This window comes from Anoplolepis gracilipes, chromosome 16 (genome assembly GCF_047496725.1).
Source record: "Anoplolepis gracilipes chromosome 16, ASM4749672v1, whole genome shotgun sequence".
Taxonomy (NCBI): domain Eukaryota; kingdom Metazoa; phylum Arthropoda; class Insecta; order Hymenoptera; family Formicidae; genus Anoplolepis; species Anoplolepis gracilipes.
In genome coordinates, this window is record NC_132985.1 from 7,824,293 (window position 1) to 7,837,602 (window position 13,310).

At 33.7% G+C, this 13,310-nt stretch overlaps 1 protein-coding gene across 1 annotated transcript; it reads right to left on the bottom strand.

Annotated features, from left to right (window-relative positions):
- Positions 1 to 4,588: 4,588 nt before the first annotated feature.
- Positions 4,589 to 6,235, bottom strand: LOC140674611 (uncharacterized). Its single transcript, XM_072908271.1, has one exon. The coding sequence runs from the start codon at positions 6,209 to 6,211 to the stop codon at positions 4,589 to 4,591; it is 1,623 nt and encodes a 540-aa protein (XP_072764372.1). The 5' UTR covers positions 6,212 to 6,235.
- Positions 6,236 to 13,310: the final 7,075 nt, after the last annotated feature.

Here is a 13,310-nt window from a genome sequence, read left to right on the forward strand (position 1 = left end):
TAGAGTATTTGCTTTGTTGGGAAGCAATAATAAGATTAAAATTGATTATGTATATATTTTATAAATTAAAATCTAAAAGGTCGTTTTGATAAAAATATATACATATGTAAGTGTGAGTGCATATATGTGTCAAAGGGTATACATAAAATTTTAATATTTATTTTCTGGTTCTTCAGGTCGAATTTAATTGGTGGACTAAATTTGATCTTTCAATTTAAAATGGTGTAAGAGTGGTAAATCTATAAAGTTATATAGTCTATGGCTTATGGAGGAACATATGACTTAAGGTGTTGTCGGAAATATTTATTATTTTAACAAAGAAATCGACGGTATTTGTGGATCTTCAAATAAGGAGGTAAGGTATATGATTAATGGTTTTAAATGAAATATAAATTTTATTATTTAAACAATTATTGTAGTCTGTATTGAGGAATTATATGAGGGTAGGTTAACTATACTAATTGTTATTTATAAATTTATTATGGTATTTTACAATTGATAGAATTGTTATTTTATTTAGTAAGGCTTACAACTAATAATAAAATGATAAATTCTATTATAAATATATAAAATTTATGTATTTATAGATGTGTTCGTAATTGAGTCTAGTAAAAAAAAATAAAAAAAAATAATAATTACTAAATAGTATATAAAGTCGAGAGTATAATGAATATTGATATATATTATCTTTATTGGTTGTTCTTGAAGGGGATAAAATTATCTCAATATAATTTGTTAATTACTTGATATGAATTAATATATAATTTTGGACAAGTTATACTCATATAGTAATGAGTATGAGAAAGAATTGATTATTTTTAATTATGTAGGAGATTTTGTGACTCATGAATACTTTGAATGGATTTTCTTATTTAATAATAAAATAATAATGTTCTAAATAATAATAATATGTTAAATAAAATATGTTGTTTTTTTTTTCGAAGAAGGGTGGGGTACAAGTAAATAAATTCACACTGGAATATGGTTAATTAGAGGCCGGTGCTATTATTTATTTTAAAAAGTCACCGTCTCTGATGGAGAGGGAAAGTGATAGTATAAGAAGAATGCTCCTTATTTCTCATGACATCACTTATTAAGATAAGTATCGTTGATCTTCTTTTCATATATATATATTTTTTTTTTATTCTCTTATCATAATTAGAAAAATTAATAATTAATAGTTTAATATAAGGATAAAATTTATTGTTTTCATAAATATTTATACATGCTTGGAAAGATTCTTATTAATACTTTATTTGTCAAAAAAAAACTTATTATGAAAATTTATTGTTATGGTTAATTATTTAGTGAAATATATATATATGTATACGTTGCTAAATTTTTTTTTGTTAGTTATATCTGGGAGCTAAGGGAGGAACAGCTTATTATATGAACAGTAATATATATATATGTGTTCTTACAATTGTATTACTATTATTATGTTTTTATTTATTATATTATATTATGTATATATATATATATATATATATGAAATTTTTACGTATTCTATATTTGAAATAATATTATTAAGTGATAGAGAAAATGCTTTAATATAGTAAAAGCAATTGCAAATAAAAAATTTTATTTATAATTTTATTTTTTTTTTTAAATTTTAATGATATAAAGATAAAGTAGTAATATGATTACTAACGTGCAATTAAAATGATGTTGAATTAAAATAATATTAAACTATATAAAAAAAAAATATATATATATATATATATATATATGTGACTTACTTTAATAATATTTTATTGTTGTGAATTTTCCTGTGTCTTCTCGCGTGCTGTTCTACGTGGATCGGCTTCGGGGATGTCTGCGACAGAGATCTCAGGAAGAAATAGTTCAATCTGCGCCAATGGTCCAGGCCATCCAATGAACTCGAAGGTTCTTCGGGTGCTGGGAATGTCAACTGGCTCTAAGGCCTGCGGCCACTCGAAGAGTTCAACAACGATTCTTTGATTATTTGGTATGTTTATAATAAGTTCTTCACTATTTCCAGTTATTTGATCAGAAGCATTAATTTGGTTTTGAAGTTGCCGTTGTTGGCGTAAAGCGGCGCGTAACTGTTTGTACCTTTTACCGGCGCGGCGAGTACCAGGCATCTACTATAAATTATCGTAAATTATTTTTTAGTTTGCTAAATTAACTTTTGTTAATAATCTGGATTAAACGACGCCCAGACAGCTCATCGACTAAGTCTCAGCTCTGCCTGAACTGCAACGAGGGGCACGTTACTTTGCTCTTTCTCAGGCTCGGGACTCGCTATCGCTTTATCCAGATAGAGTAAATGATAAAATTCTAATGACTTTAATGTTTAGTTAATATTGTAGTAATAGTTTGTATAATATCTAATTGTTTATAGTAAATGTTGGCTCTGGAATGTAGGAACACTATATGTAGGATCTAACAATTCACTTGAAGTAATGCAAGAATAAGCTAGTATATTTCAAATATCAAAATAATTTTACAAAGTTGCAAGTATATAAGTTGCTATAATAATGTTATTAATTAAAACGAAAGGTACATCCGCACTGTACCGAGATTAAAGATATCAATGGTAATATAGTATTAAATCTAAATCAATTTAAAATGAGTCGCGGAGTAGAAAAATTTTAAAATATAAAAAGACTCTACCTTGACGACACAAAGTAGTAGTCAGAAAAACTAAGTTGAATTATATTTTAGGACGCAGCGAACAAAGACTCAGAGATTCTATTACTTAGGATGACTTCTTCACGACTACTGTTTAACTTATGATGAACGACTTATTAAGATGATGAGTGGTTAGCGACTTTTAGGTTTGAATGATGAGGAGCGACTGTTCACTTCGGATGTTATAATGCGACTTTTTAGGTTGAAGGTAGGAAGACGACTGACTCCGTTCGCAAACTCGACTGACGTTCTGCGGTCCATCCCCACTTTCGGGTCACCTCCCTCTAGACGTCCGGTGGATCCAAGGCTTCCCGGGTTGGCTATGTCATCCGGTGGAGATGGATTCTTGATCTTGGTGAGGGAACTCTCCGCCTTCGAAGACGTCAGAGACGGTGAGCTCTTCTTAATCTCAATTTCATATTCAACGGTGAATATCAAGAGGCACGTTGTTATAATATTTAGTTTCGTCGAGTCGCTGCGTCGAGAGATAGGAGTAATATTCGATTTCACTGGTCTCTTCGTCAATAGATAAGAATAATATTCGATTTCACTAATCTCTTCGTTGAGATAGTATTTAGTCTCGTTGGGTCTCTGCGTCAAGAGATAAGTGTAATATTCGATTTCACTGAGTCTTTTTCGCCGTCGCTTATTGCGTCATCATGCAAATAAAAGGTTCTTTGTATTATAAAATGATTTCGCACTCTTATATTATAGTTCTTTTTACAGCAAGAGAGACTTATTAATTCAAGTATAGCAAGAGTTAATATTCCTTTTCGAAATTATTATGTCTCATCATTAATATTTCTTTTCTTTTCACTTATTAATTTATGCTTTTATATTTGAACTTTCTTTAATTTTCTCTCTTGTTGCATCACATATTTCATATTGACATTTCTGCTTTTATTATAGTATCTATATGGAAGATTTAATTAATGCAGTTTAGTATCGTTATTTTAATTTGTGATTCCTTTCCATTATGATTCGTTATGATTTTACTTTAGCATTGGAGAATAGCTTTCTTTTACATATGTATATATATATATATATATGTATGTATAGTACTTGTCATAGTACTTGCGTTACTTTTTTTTTAGAGTATTACTTTTTCATCAGTTACAGTAAAAGAAAGTCTTCCATTTACATTTACATGTTAATATATAAAGTCAGCTTATTAATATTATTAAATAAATTAGCTTATATAGACTTGCATATATATCTTAATGCTAGTGTGCGTATGCCTTTTGAAATGTACTTTACTGAATAATATTTCTTTTTCTTTATTTTTTTTTTTGTTATAGTTATGAAAATGTAAATTTATAAAGCGATTGTTAGTATGATTTAATTCTAATATAATTAATTTGCAAGTGTTTCTGTATCAATCGTGTAATTGAATCTCAATGATTCTGAAATTATAGTAGTGTTTATTTCCATATATTTTAGTAGAGAGAATTTTAACTTTTACTTGAAAAATTAATATATGGTAGTCTAATGATTACAATTTTTTATTTCTTTACTGATAAGGGTCAGTGTTATTTTTGGTCTAATTTTTATAAGAAGTTAATTTGTTTTAAATTTATATTCATCAATGTGAATATATATATAAACATATATATATATTTAGAATATATATATATATATATATATATATATATATATATATATATATTTAGAATATATATATATATAACTGTAAGAGACTTTGACTTTAAATTTAAATTAATACTTAATATAATATAATTGAATAACTATGATTGTATGATTAATTTTTATTCATTAAGAACTATATTACTTAATTATGATTTTATACAAGCAAGCATTTAGTAATATGCCGAATTGTATATATATATATAGCGTACATTTTATAATTGAACAGTATATTTGTGTTTTTTGAAAATTTTTATTTTTGGCGGGACGTCACATCCCCCCCCCTTATTTAAGAACGAATTCCCGATGGTTTCGTAGGGATTTGTTCTATATTATTTAATCGTTCGCGTAGGTCGGTATAGACAGTGGAAATAAGGGTGGTCGTGTTTACCGCTGTGGTGTTGTTAATAGTGTGTTCGTCTTTTGGTGTTGTTGGTGTTGTTAAAAAGGATTCCGTCTGCTTTGGGGGAGATTGTTCTTCTTCCGGTTGTAGCTTTCGCCGATTTACGGGTCCTCGTGCCAGATGAAGTAAAAGATGTGTGAGGGAACTCCATACGGCGCCCAGCAGGTGCAGACTGCATCCATATACGGTGTGTAGTGCATAACCATGGATTGCCGTGTCGATAGTCAACTTAATAACTCTTATGACTATAAATACTCCGAGAATTCCGGCTGTAGCTGACCCGAAGGTTACGAATCCGCTCCAAATCCTTGAGGCGGTATTTGAAGCTATTTTTTGGAGTGCCTTTTCGTCCAACAGGCTGTATAATGAGACTTCTCCTGGTACAACTGCTTGTCCTGTTATTCCACGAGCTACAAAGTTGAGAAGCGCTGGTTTTTCAGCAGGAAACATTATGTGATCTCGTAGCTTCTCTATATCTTTTTCAGTGTATATTCCACTAATTGCCAATGGCCCTGGAGTGAGATATTTCCAACTCAAGGAGGTCATCGGATGTAATCGTTGTGGGGGTAATTGTCTGACTTGTGGATCGGGAGTAAGTTGAATCCATGTATCGTCTATGCGATAGAGTGTTGGTAATTCGAAGCTACATTCCTTTTGAGTGCCAAATTTTGTGAGCACTCTAGATTTTAACGTTAGAAATAATGAGGTATTTCTTACTGTTACAGGAAGTTCAGCGTAGCATTCCTTTGTTCTTCTGACTGTGGCGTCGACAGGAATACATTTTACTACGTGAACTGCTTCTCCAGCTGTGACAGCCATGAATCCTGATCCTTTCATTAATCGATAAGCAAACTCATCAGGCTGTAAGGTGGCGAATGATAAGGTGTTGGTTATTACGTCCTTTTCTAACTCGCATCTTTGTTGGATAACATTATGATAAAGAGATGTCATTTGATGTCTTATATGTTTTTCGACATATACGAATTTTGAATTCATATATGCAAAGATGTCGAGGTTATTGATTGGAATTGTTCCTCTTTCCGCGAAAACATCTCCCTTCTTTGTTTCCAGGATGAAAAACTTGGGATGCTCGGTGCGAAGAAGAGTATATCCGCACAATGGCTGTTCTCTAGTCTTTGTCAGTGAGAAGGTTATATCTTGTGTTGTCAGACTATACACGATGGGTGACTTCCCTTCGCTGTTGTCGTCTGTAGTTTTGATTGCAGGTCCTTCGTATAATACATCATATTGATGAAAATTGCATGAAGAGATAGGCATTGGTTCCCAGTAAGTATATCCGTCTTCTGAGTCAATGCAAAATCCTTCATTAAGTGTACAGACTGTTCCTGATTTTAATATTATCTTCCCTGTGTTTAACTTAACGGGGACATAAGCTGTTTTCAAAGATATATTTGCGACTGCTTGCACGACAACGTTGTCCCACGTTCCATAGAAGTCGGAGTACTGCGTGCCCTTACATTTTCCATCGTTGCTTATGCTTCCAGCCATGGTGATACTGTAGGAGGAAGTCTGGTTGACTCGGATCCCGTCGATTAAGACTCTCGCTCCAAGTGAAAGAGTTCCGTCACGAAACATTCTTGTGCACTGTGCATGTCCGGTTTCATGCATATAATCGGCTCGTCCATTATGTACGACAGAAACGTGTGAATGCATGCCACAATAATATATTATTCTTTAAAGTTCAACTTTGCATTGCATTATATACGCATGATTATAGTCGGAAAGCTGCAGGAGTTGGATATAAGTTTCCGTGGAGTTCGGAATTTTATGCGAAAGGTTGCACTCTCCAACATCCAACAGCGATACCGAGGTTATATTTAAATGTCGCCCGCCGCAATCAAACCCAAGAAGAGCGAGGGAGGTTTGCGTAGTAATTAACAATATTAAATGATACATCATTCTGTAAGTAAAGAAATCAGAGTTTATTGTTTACATGTTTTTAGATTTCTGTTTCATTTGTTGTATCATACATTGTTATAGTCATTATTTTTTTATCAATACAGTCATATAAGAGCTCTGCTATGTTACAGGGATCATGTCCTTTGTTTCTTAATACAGTACATATTATTAAATAATCTATAAAGTAAATAGTGCAATTTTTAATTGAAATGTTTTCAACTATGTCATTTCCACAATTATGACATTTTTCTTCTTCGAATTTATCACTGAATATGCCGTGGAATTTTATAATTTCACATGTTTGAAATCTGCCCATAATTAATCGGAAGTAAGGTACACAGTATCTATTTTCCTCAGCTTTAACATGATACGTTTTATAACATTGAAAAGTAAAGAGTCCGGGGCAGTGTGTTAGAAAATAATGCAGTTTTGGTTTATAAGGTTTCGGCCTACACATTTTTATTGATTTTCGTGACTTATTGCGAATGAATATATATATATATATATGTGTGGTGTATATAAATGTGACTATTAATAAAAACCTTGCGACCAGGCCAAGCTCAGATCTGCAATCCCTCCAAGGAGTGGATTCTTCTACTGAAAAGATATGCAGACTGTGATATATATATATATATATTTTCTTAATTTAAAGTTTAAGTATTATTTTCTTAATTTAAAGCTTACGTATAATGCGATCTTATAGTATGTGCATATAAATATGTTTACTTATATGTGTATATTTGTATTTCATATATATATTTATATATGTATATCTGTTTAGCTGCTAACATTAATACGGTTCTTTATAAGGTTGTTTTGGTGCATTTGGACCCAAGTAAAGCAATGGAAATTTGTTTTGGGCGATAATATTGAATAATACATAAAAAGAGTGAGTAGAATATATATTTCTTATATTATTATTTTATATATATATATATATATATATATATATATATATATGTTTTTTCTTAATTTTCCATTTCATCAGTGTCGTCATATATTGTTAATTTGATAGTATCTTTACTGATACTATCATATAATATTTTCTTAATATTGTTAGGATCAAACCCCCTTTCTTTTAATATTATACATATTGCTAAGTAATCTATAAAGCAGATTGTGCAGTTTTTAATGGGTGTATTCCTCAGTAAATCAGTTCTACATATAAGGCACTGTTCCGTTTCAAATGTTCGATTACTTATTCCGTGAAATTTAACAATAAAAAACGTACGGTAATTGCCCTGTATTTGTGCGAAACAATTAGAGCAATATCTTTTTCCTTCTGCCTTAATATATAAAGCCTTATAGCACTTATAAATGAAAAGACCGTGACAATGAGTTAAAAGAAAATGGGGTTTAAATTTATATGGCTTAGGTCTACACATTTTTAATGATTTATAATAACTATATGGATATATATATATATATGTATTAACAAGAGTTGAATGACCAAGTCAGCGATTTCTTCCAAGAGTGGATTCATTCACTGAAAGAAAAATACACGTATATATATTTATATTAAAGTATATGTATATGTCTAAGTACGTTCTATTAATGGGATGATAAAGCTTATTACGTTCTAATTTATGATTGTAATCTTATAATTATTACTCTTATTGTATAGTATATATTCTTTATGTATTAATTTATTTTTATGTTTTATTTTTAATCATCATTTATTATTAGTATCACGGGGTCTTCATAATCATAAATATTATGGTATTGTTGTTCTATTTCGATGATGAATTCAAGATATCGATTGGCACATGGATTGCAATGAACTATAGGTCGAATTGTTTCTAGGTAATTTTCACAAATGTAGCATTTACTTCTATCAAATCTTGTGCCGTCTACACAATGGTGTTTCTTGAATTCTTCGTAGTAAGGCTTTACGGATTCCAAAAGCAATGTGTCATAGCATCTAGGGCATAAAATGACATGCATATTATCTATTTTTTTATAAAAGCGTGTTTTGATACATTGTACTATATATAGTCTCTAAAGTGCTTCTGCAGGACGAGATGAGGAGTGTGATTGTGAAGGGGTTGGGGAGTTCTGTAATGAGTGGCACATCTTATATTTTATTGGGGTACTAATAATATCGAGAACCGCTCACGTGTAATATGAGTGGATTAGGGATGGTATTAAGGTCGATGTGTCTCTCATCGCAGTTTAACAAAAATTCTAATATTTCAGAAGGCATTCGTCGCATTGGTACATAAGTCTGGTTATGGTGATATTGGCGTTGCATCGTGCACAAATGATTTCACGAATCCGTTCACCAGAAATCATGTGGTGTGACACTATCCATTCGTATTGACTTTGATATTGCGGTTGGAAAAGACTGTAACATTGGGTACAGTATGCGAATCCTGAGGCTATGTGTCGGTACCCAAGGGATTTAGTGCATCGTGTGATCGATAGTAATGAGAATAGGTCGGTATTAGGCTGTAATGCTGTGCTGAATTGTAGCCCTGTAGATTGGCCTTGCGAGTTCATTCTATAAAGAGAAAAAGGGTGGTGCAGAAAGGGAAATTGACCGGTTTTTATTTATTCAAAGTATCCATGTATACGAACTAACACAGATTCTTCCGTATCAGTTTGTTCTTCATCTTCTTCTAAGTTTGTTAAGTAAGAAAAATATGTATCATGACATAGAGGGCATTCTTTTAATGATCTTAATGCGACTAAAGGTACTTTACATATTTTGCATATTATTGGCTCATAATAGCTCGTGATTATAAGATAATGGCATTTAAAATATTTATAAAACCATCTATAATATTCAGAAGGTAAAAAGTGGTAGCATTCTGTACAAATTAGATTTCCACGTTTGATATGGGAAAATCCGATAGCTCTAACGCACCATGTAATGTCTAATCGCTGTTGTACTTGTGAGAAAGCAGGTGACGATTTGTATATGGGGTTTATTGTTGGTCGTTGGCGATGCCAACACATCTGAAACCAAAAATTTAGACTTAATGTATTTCATCCTGGCTCTATATGAGCGATTTTCAATTTGTCTGCGTGGACAATCTTTGTAGTATTTTTGAATGAAATTTTAATATTGTTTTTTGGAAGTATTTCAAGTATTTCAAAAGGTCCAATATATTGGTCTGAAAATTTATCTTTATTTGGTTCTTTTAATAAAAATACATAATCTCCTGGTTTAAATTCTTGTACATGGGTACGTTTGTTATAATAATATTTGCTTTTGGTTTTAGATTGTATTAAGTTTTGTTGTGCTTCTTCTTGCGTGTCACGCAATCCGGTTGAATAGGTTTGTTAAATATTCAGTGTATGTAGGGTCTATATTTTCCTCTATAATAGTATTAGACGAAGGTAATCGTGCTATTTTTCTGAAAATTAGTTCAAAAGGAGAAAATTTTGTGCTTTCGTGTATACTTGTATTATATGAAAACATGGCTAAAGCAATATGATCATCCCAGTTCGAGTCTTTATTAATTTGCGTTTTTAAATATTCCGTTAAAACGTGATGAGATCTTTCTATCGATCCGTTAGACTGGGGGTGATATGCAGTTGTGCGGTATTGTTTAATTCTGAATTTTTTTGCTAAGTTCTTCATCAAGGCGGTTAGGAAATTGGATCCTCGATCGGTTAGGATGGCTTGGGGAGCTCCATAAATGCAAATAAAATTTTTCGTAAAGGCGTCGGCTATGGTTAATGACGTGGCTTCTTTTAAGGGCACCGCGACTGAATATTTTGTTAATAAATCTTGTATCGTGAGTATGTAAATATTTCCATTATCGGATATGGGTAATGGACCTACAATGTCCATTGATATTTTGTCGAAAGCTGATCCGGGAGTGTCGATTATTATCATTGGTTGTTTTGTTTTTATTCTTGTTAATTTTTTTAATTGACAAGTTTGACAATTTCGAATAAAATTTTGAATGTCTTTTTTCATCGTATTCCAATAATAATAAGATCTTAATCTGTTATAGGTTTTAGTTATTCCTTTGTGGCCGCCAATTGCTGAGTCGTGATATTCACGGATAAGGGAAGATCTTTCTTCTATATTTGGCGTTTGAATAATATCTTTACATATAGTTATGCAAATATTTGTGTCATTCATATGTTTAATTAATTGTGATTCTACATAAGCCCATGGGACATTGTCAAAAAAATTGGTTTTCTTGATTGAAATGGATTCTTAAAGTGTTGCAGCATTTGTCAACAAAATGCAATTCTTTCTTTGAGCTATCACATCTAAGACGCATAAGATTTATGAATAAAAATTTTGATAATAAAAACTTAAAATAATTTTAAGCTCGCGGAGAATTTGCAATTGCAATGTCGTATTAATGGTAATATATGCAAAAAAGGTGTAAGAACGTTTAAGAATGTGTAACACAGAGCGAGCATGCAGATTTAAGAGCACGACATAAGCCGCGTGTCCCTCTTAACCCTTAACGAACGAATGCCGCCATATTCGTAACATTATAAATATCCAAAAAAATCGAATGCCGCCATACAGGCGGCATGACGTGATATTTCAAGAAATCTGTTAGGTTCGGCAGTCGTTGCGCACGCTAAAACTAAGGCCGATCGGCATACATTACATTACATGACTTACATTTTCTATTTTGTATAAATACATTGTAAATCTATAAAAAATAAATTTATAAATGTATACAAATCTATACATTACATACATATATCTATTCGTTTATTTCAATCCCCATTATTTTTCTGTAATTTTCACTTTAGTATCTTTTTGTATGGACATATCTGTTCATATACTACCTATTATTACTGAAAATTTCCATAAAATCCAATAAGAGTGATATTAATCATGCACTTTTTCTCGCTCTAGTAATAAAGCAATTAATTTGTTAAAATTCCATCGATCTACTGGTCATTGTTCTAGAAAAATGCGCTCGTTCGTTAAGGGTTAATTCATGAATAAATTTCCATTTTACTCACAAAGGAATAATTAAATGAAACGAAAAATAATATTAGCATAGAGAATGAGATATGTATTATTTTTTTAACACGTATTTTAGAAGTTCTAAGTTTTGTTTTTATAGATACATCGCAGTAGTGTGTTAGGGTCGGTTCTAACCCAGGAGCTCGAGGGAAGTGCGGGGACAGGGGGAAACTGCGGGCAGGGGGAACCGCGGGCGCGGGAGGATGACGTCACGCAGGTCCGCGGCGCGGTTGGTAGGCGTGGGGTACGCGGAGAGGGGGAGAGGTCCGCGACACAGCTGTAGATCCGCGGCGCGGTTGGTAGGCGAGGAGTACGCGGAGAGGGAGAGAGGTCCGCGACACAGCCGCAGGTCCGCGGCGCGGTTGGTTGGCGAGGGGACAGCAGAGAAGGGGGAAGAGGTCCGCGACGCAATCAGTAGACGAGGAGACAGCGGAGAGAAGAGAGAGATCCGCGAGACAGACGGTAGACGAGGGGACAACGGAGAGGAGAGAGAGGTCTGCGACATAGTCGGTAGACGAGAGGACAGCGGAGAGGGAAGAGAGATCCGCGGCGCGGCCAGTAGACGAGGGGTTTGCGGAGAGGAGAGAGAGGTCCGCGGCGTAACCATAGATTTACTAGAATAGACTGTTCATGAAGGTAGTGAGGGTATCCATCACTGAGAAAAGGACAGTTGTCATTAATATGAGTTTCTATCTCTTTCTAACGCAGAGTAGTGGGAGAAGTATAGTGACCAATAACCGGTGTCAGAGCGTGTTGTCATAATATGCGTGTTGTTGATGTGAGTGCGTTCCATGCAGCGCGCATGCTTTGCTACGTAACTCACGCCCACTAGAAAGAGATAGAGACTCATATTAACGACAGTTATCTTTTTCTCAGTGATGGATACCCCCACTACCGTTTTTCCACCTCATAAGCAGTCTTTCTAGTAAGTCTATACAGGGTGTCCGGTAATAATCGCCCAACCTTTCATGGGCAGATAGAGCAAGTCAAACCGAATAGTAAAGTCCTTTACCATTTTGCGATCTTCGTAATAATTACCGAGAAATTAATTAACAAAGATTGACAAATCCGAGCGAGTACAAACGCGCCGTAAAAAAGATGGCGAGGAAGACGGCCCACCGCTAGGCCGGTCGCTAAATAATAATCGCTAATCTATTGTTCTTATCAACGCTTCTCGTCTATGCCCCTGGTAACCGCGAGGCAATGGCGCCTATTTACGCCGCACGCGCTTAGCGACCGTCCTTAGGGCCGTCCTTCTCACCATCTTTTTTGCAGCCGGCTGATACTCGCGCCGGATTTGCCGATCTTCGTAAATTAATTTCTTAATAATTATTCTGAAAATTGCAAAATGGTATAGGATTTTACTATTCGGTTTTACTTGCTCTATCTGCCCATGAAAGGTTGGGCGATTATTATCGGACACCCTGTATATATGGGCGTAACCGATGGGTTCGCGAGTAGAGAGAGGGATAGAGAGAGACGGTGCGATAGGTGTTCGCAACGCGGTAGAGAGAGACGGCGCGATAGACGTTCGCAACGCGATAGAGAGAGAGACGACGTGATAGACGCGTGGTATAGGATAGGATAAGGAGAGCACTATGTGCATTGTACATAGCGTAGGACAATGAGAGCATGATGTGGTGGGAAAAGGAGAAGATTACAATAGAAAGATAGTGTGAGAGAGAAAAAAGGAAGATGAGGGGAAAGATAGCGGAAGCGCGTTAAGACGGAGGCTAA

Excerpts from the sequence above, each read along its gene's own strand:
- LOC140674611 (XM_072908271.1), bottom strand. The coding sequence starts at position 6,211 with ATGGCTGGAAGCATAAGCAACGATGGAAAATGTAAGGGCACGCAGTAC.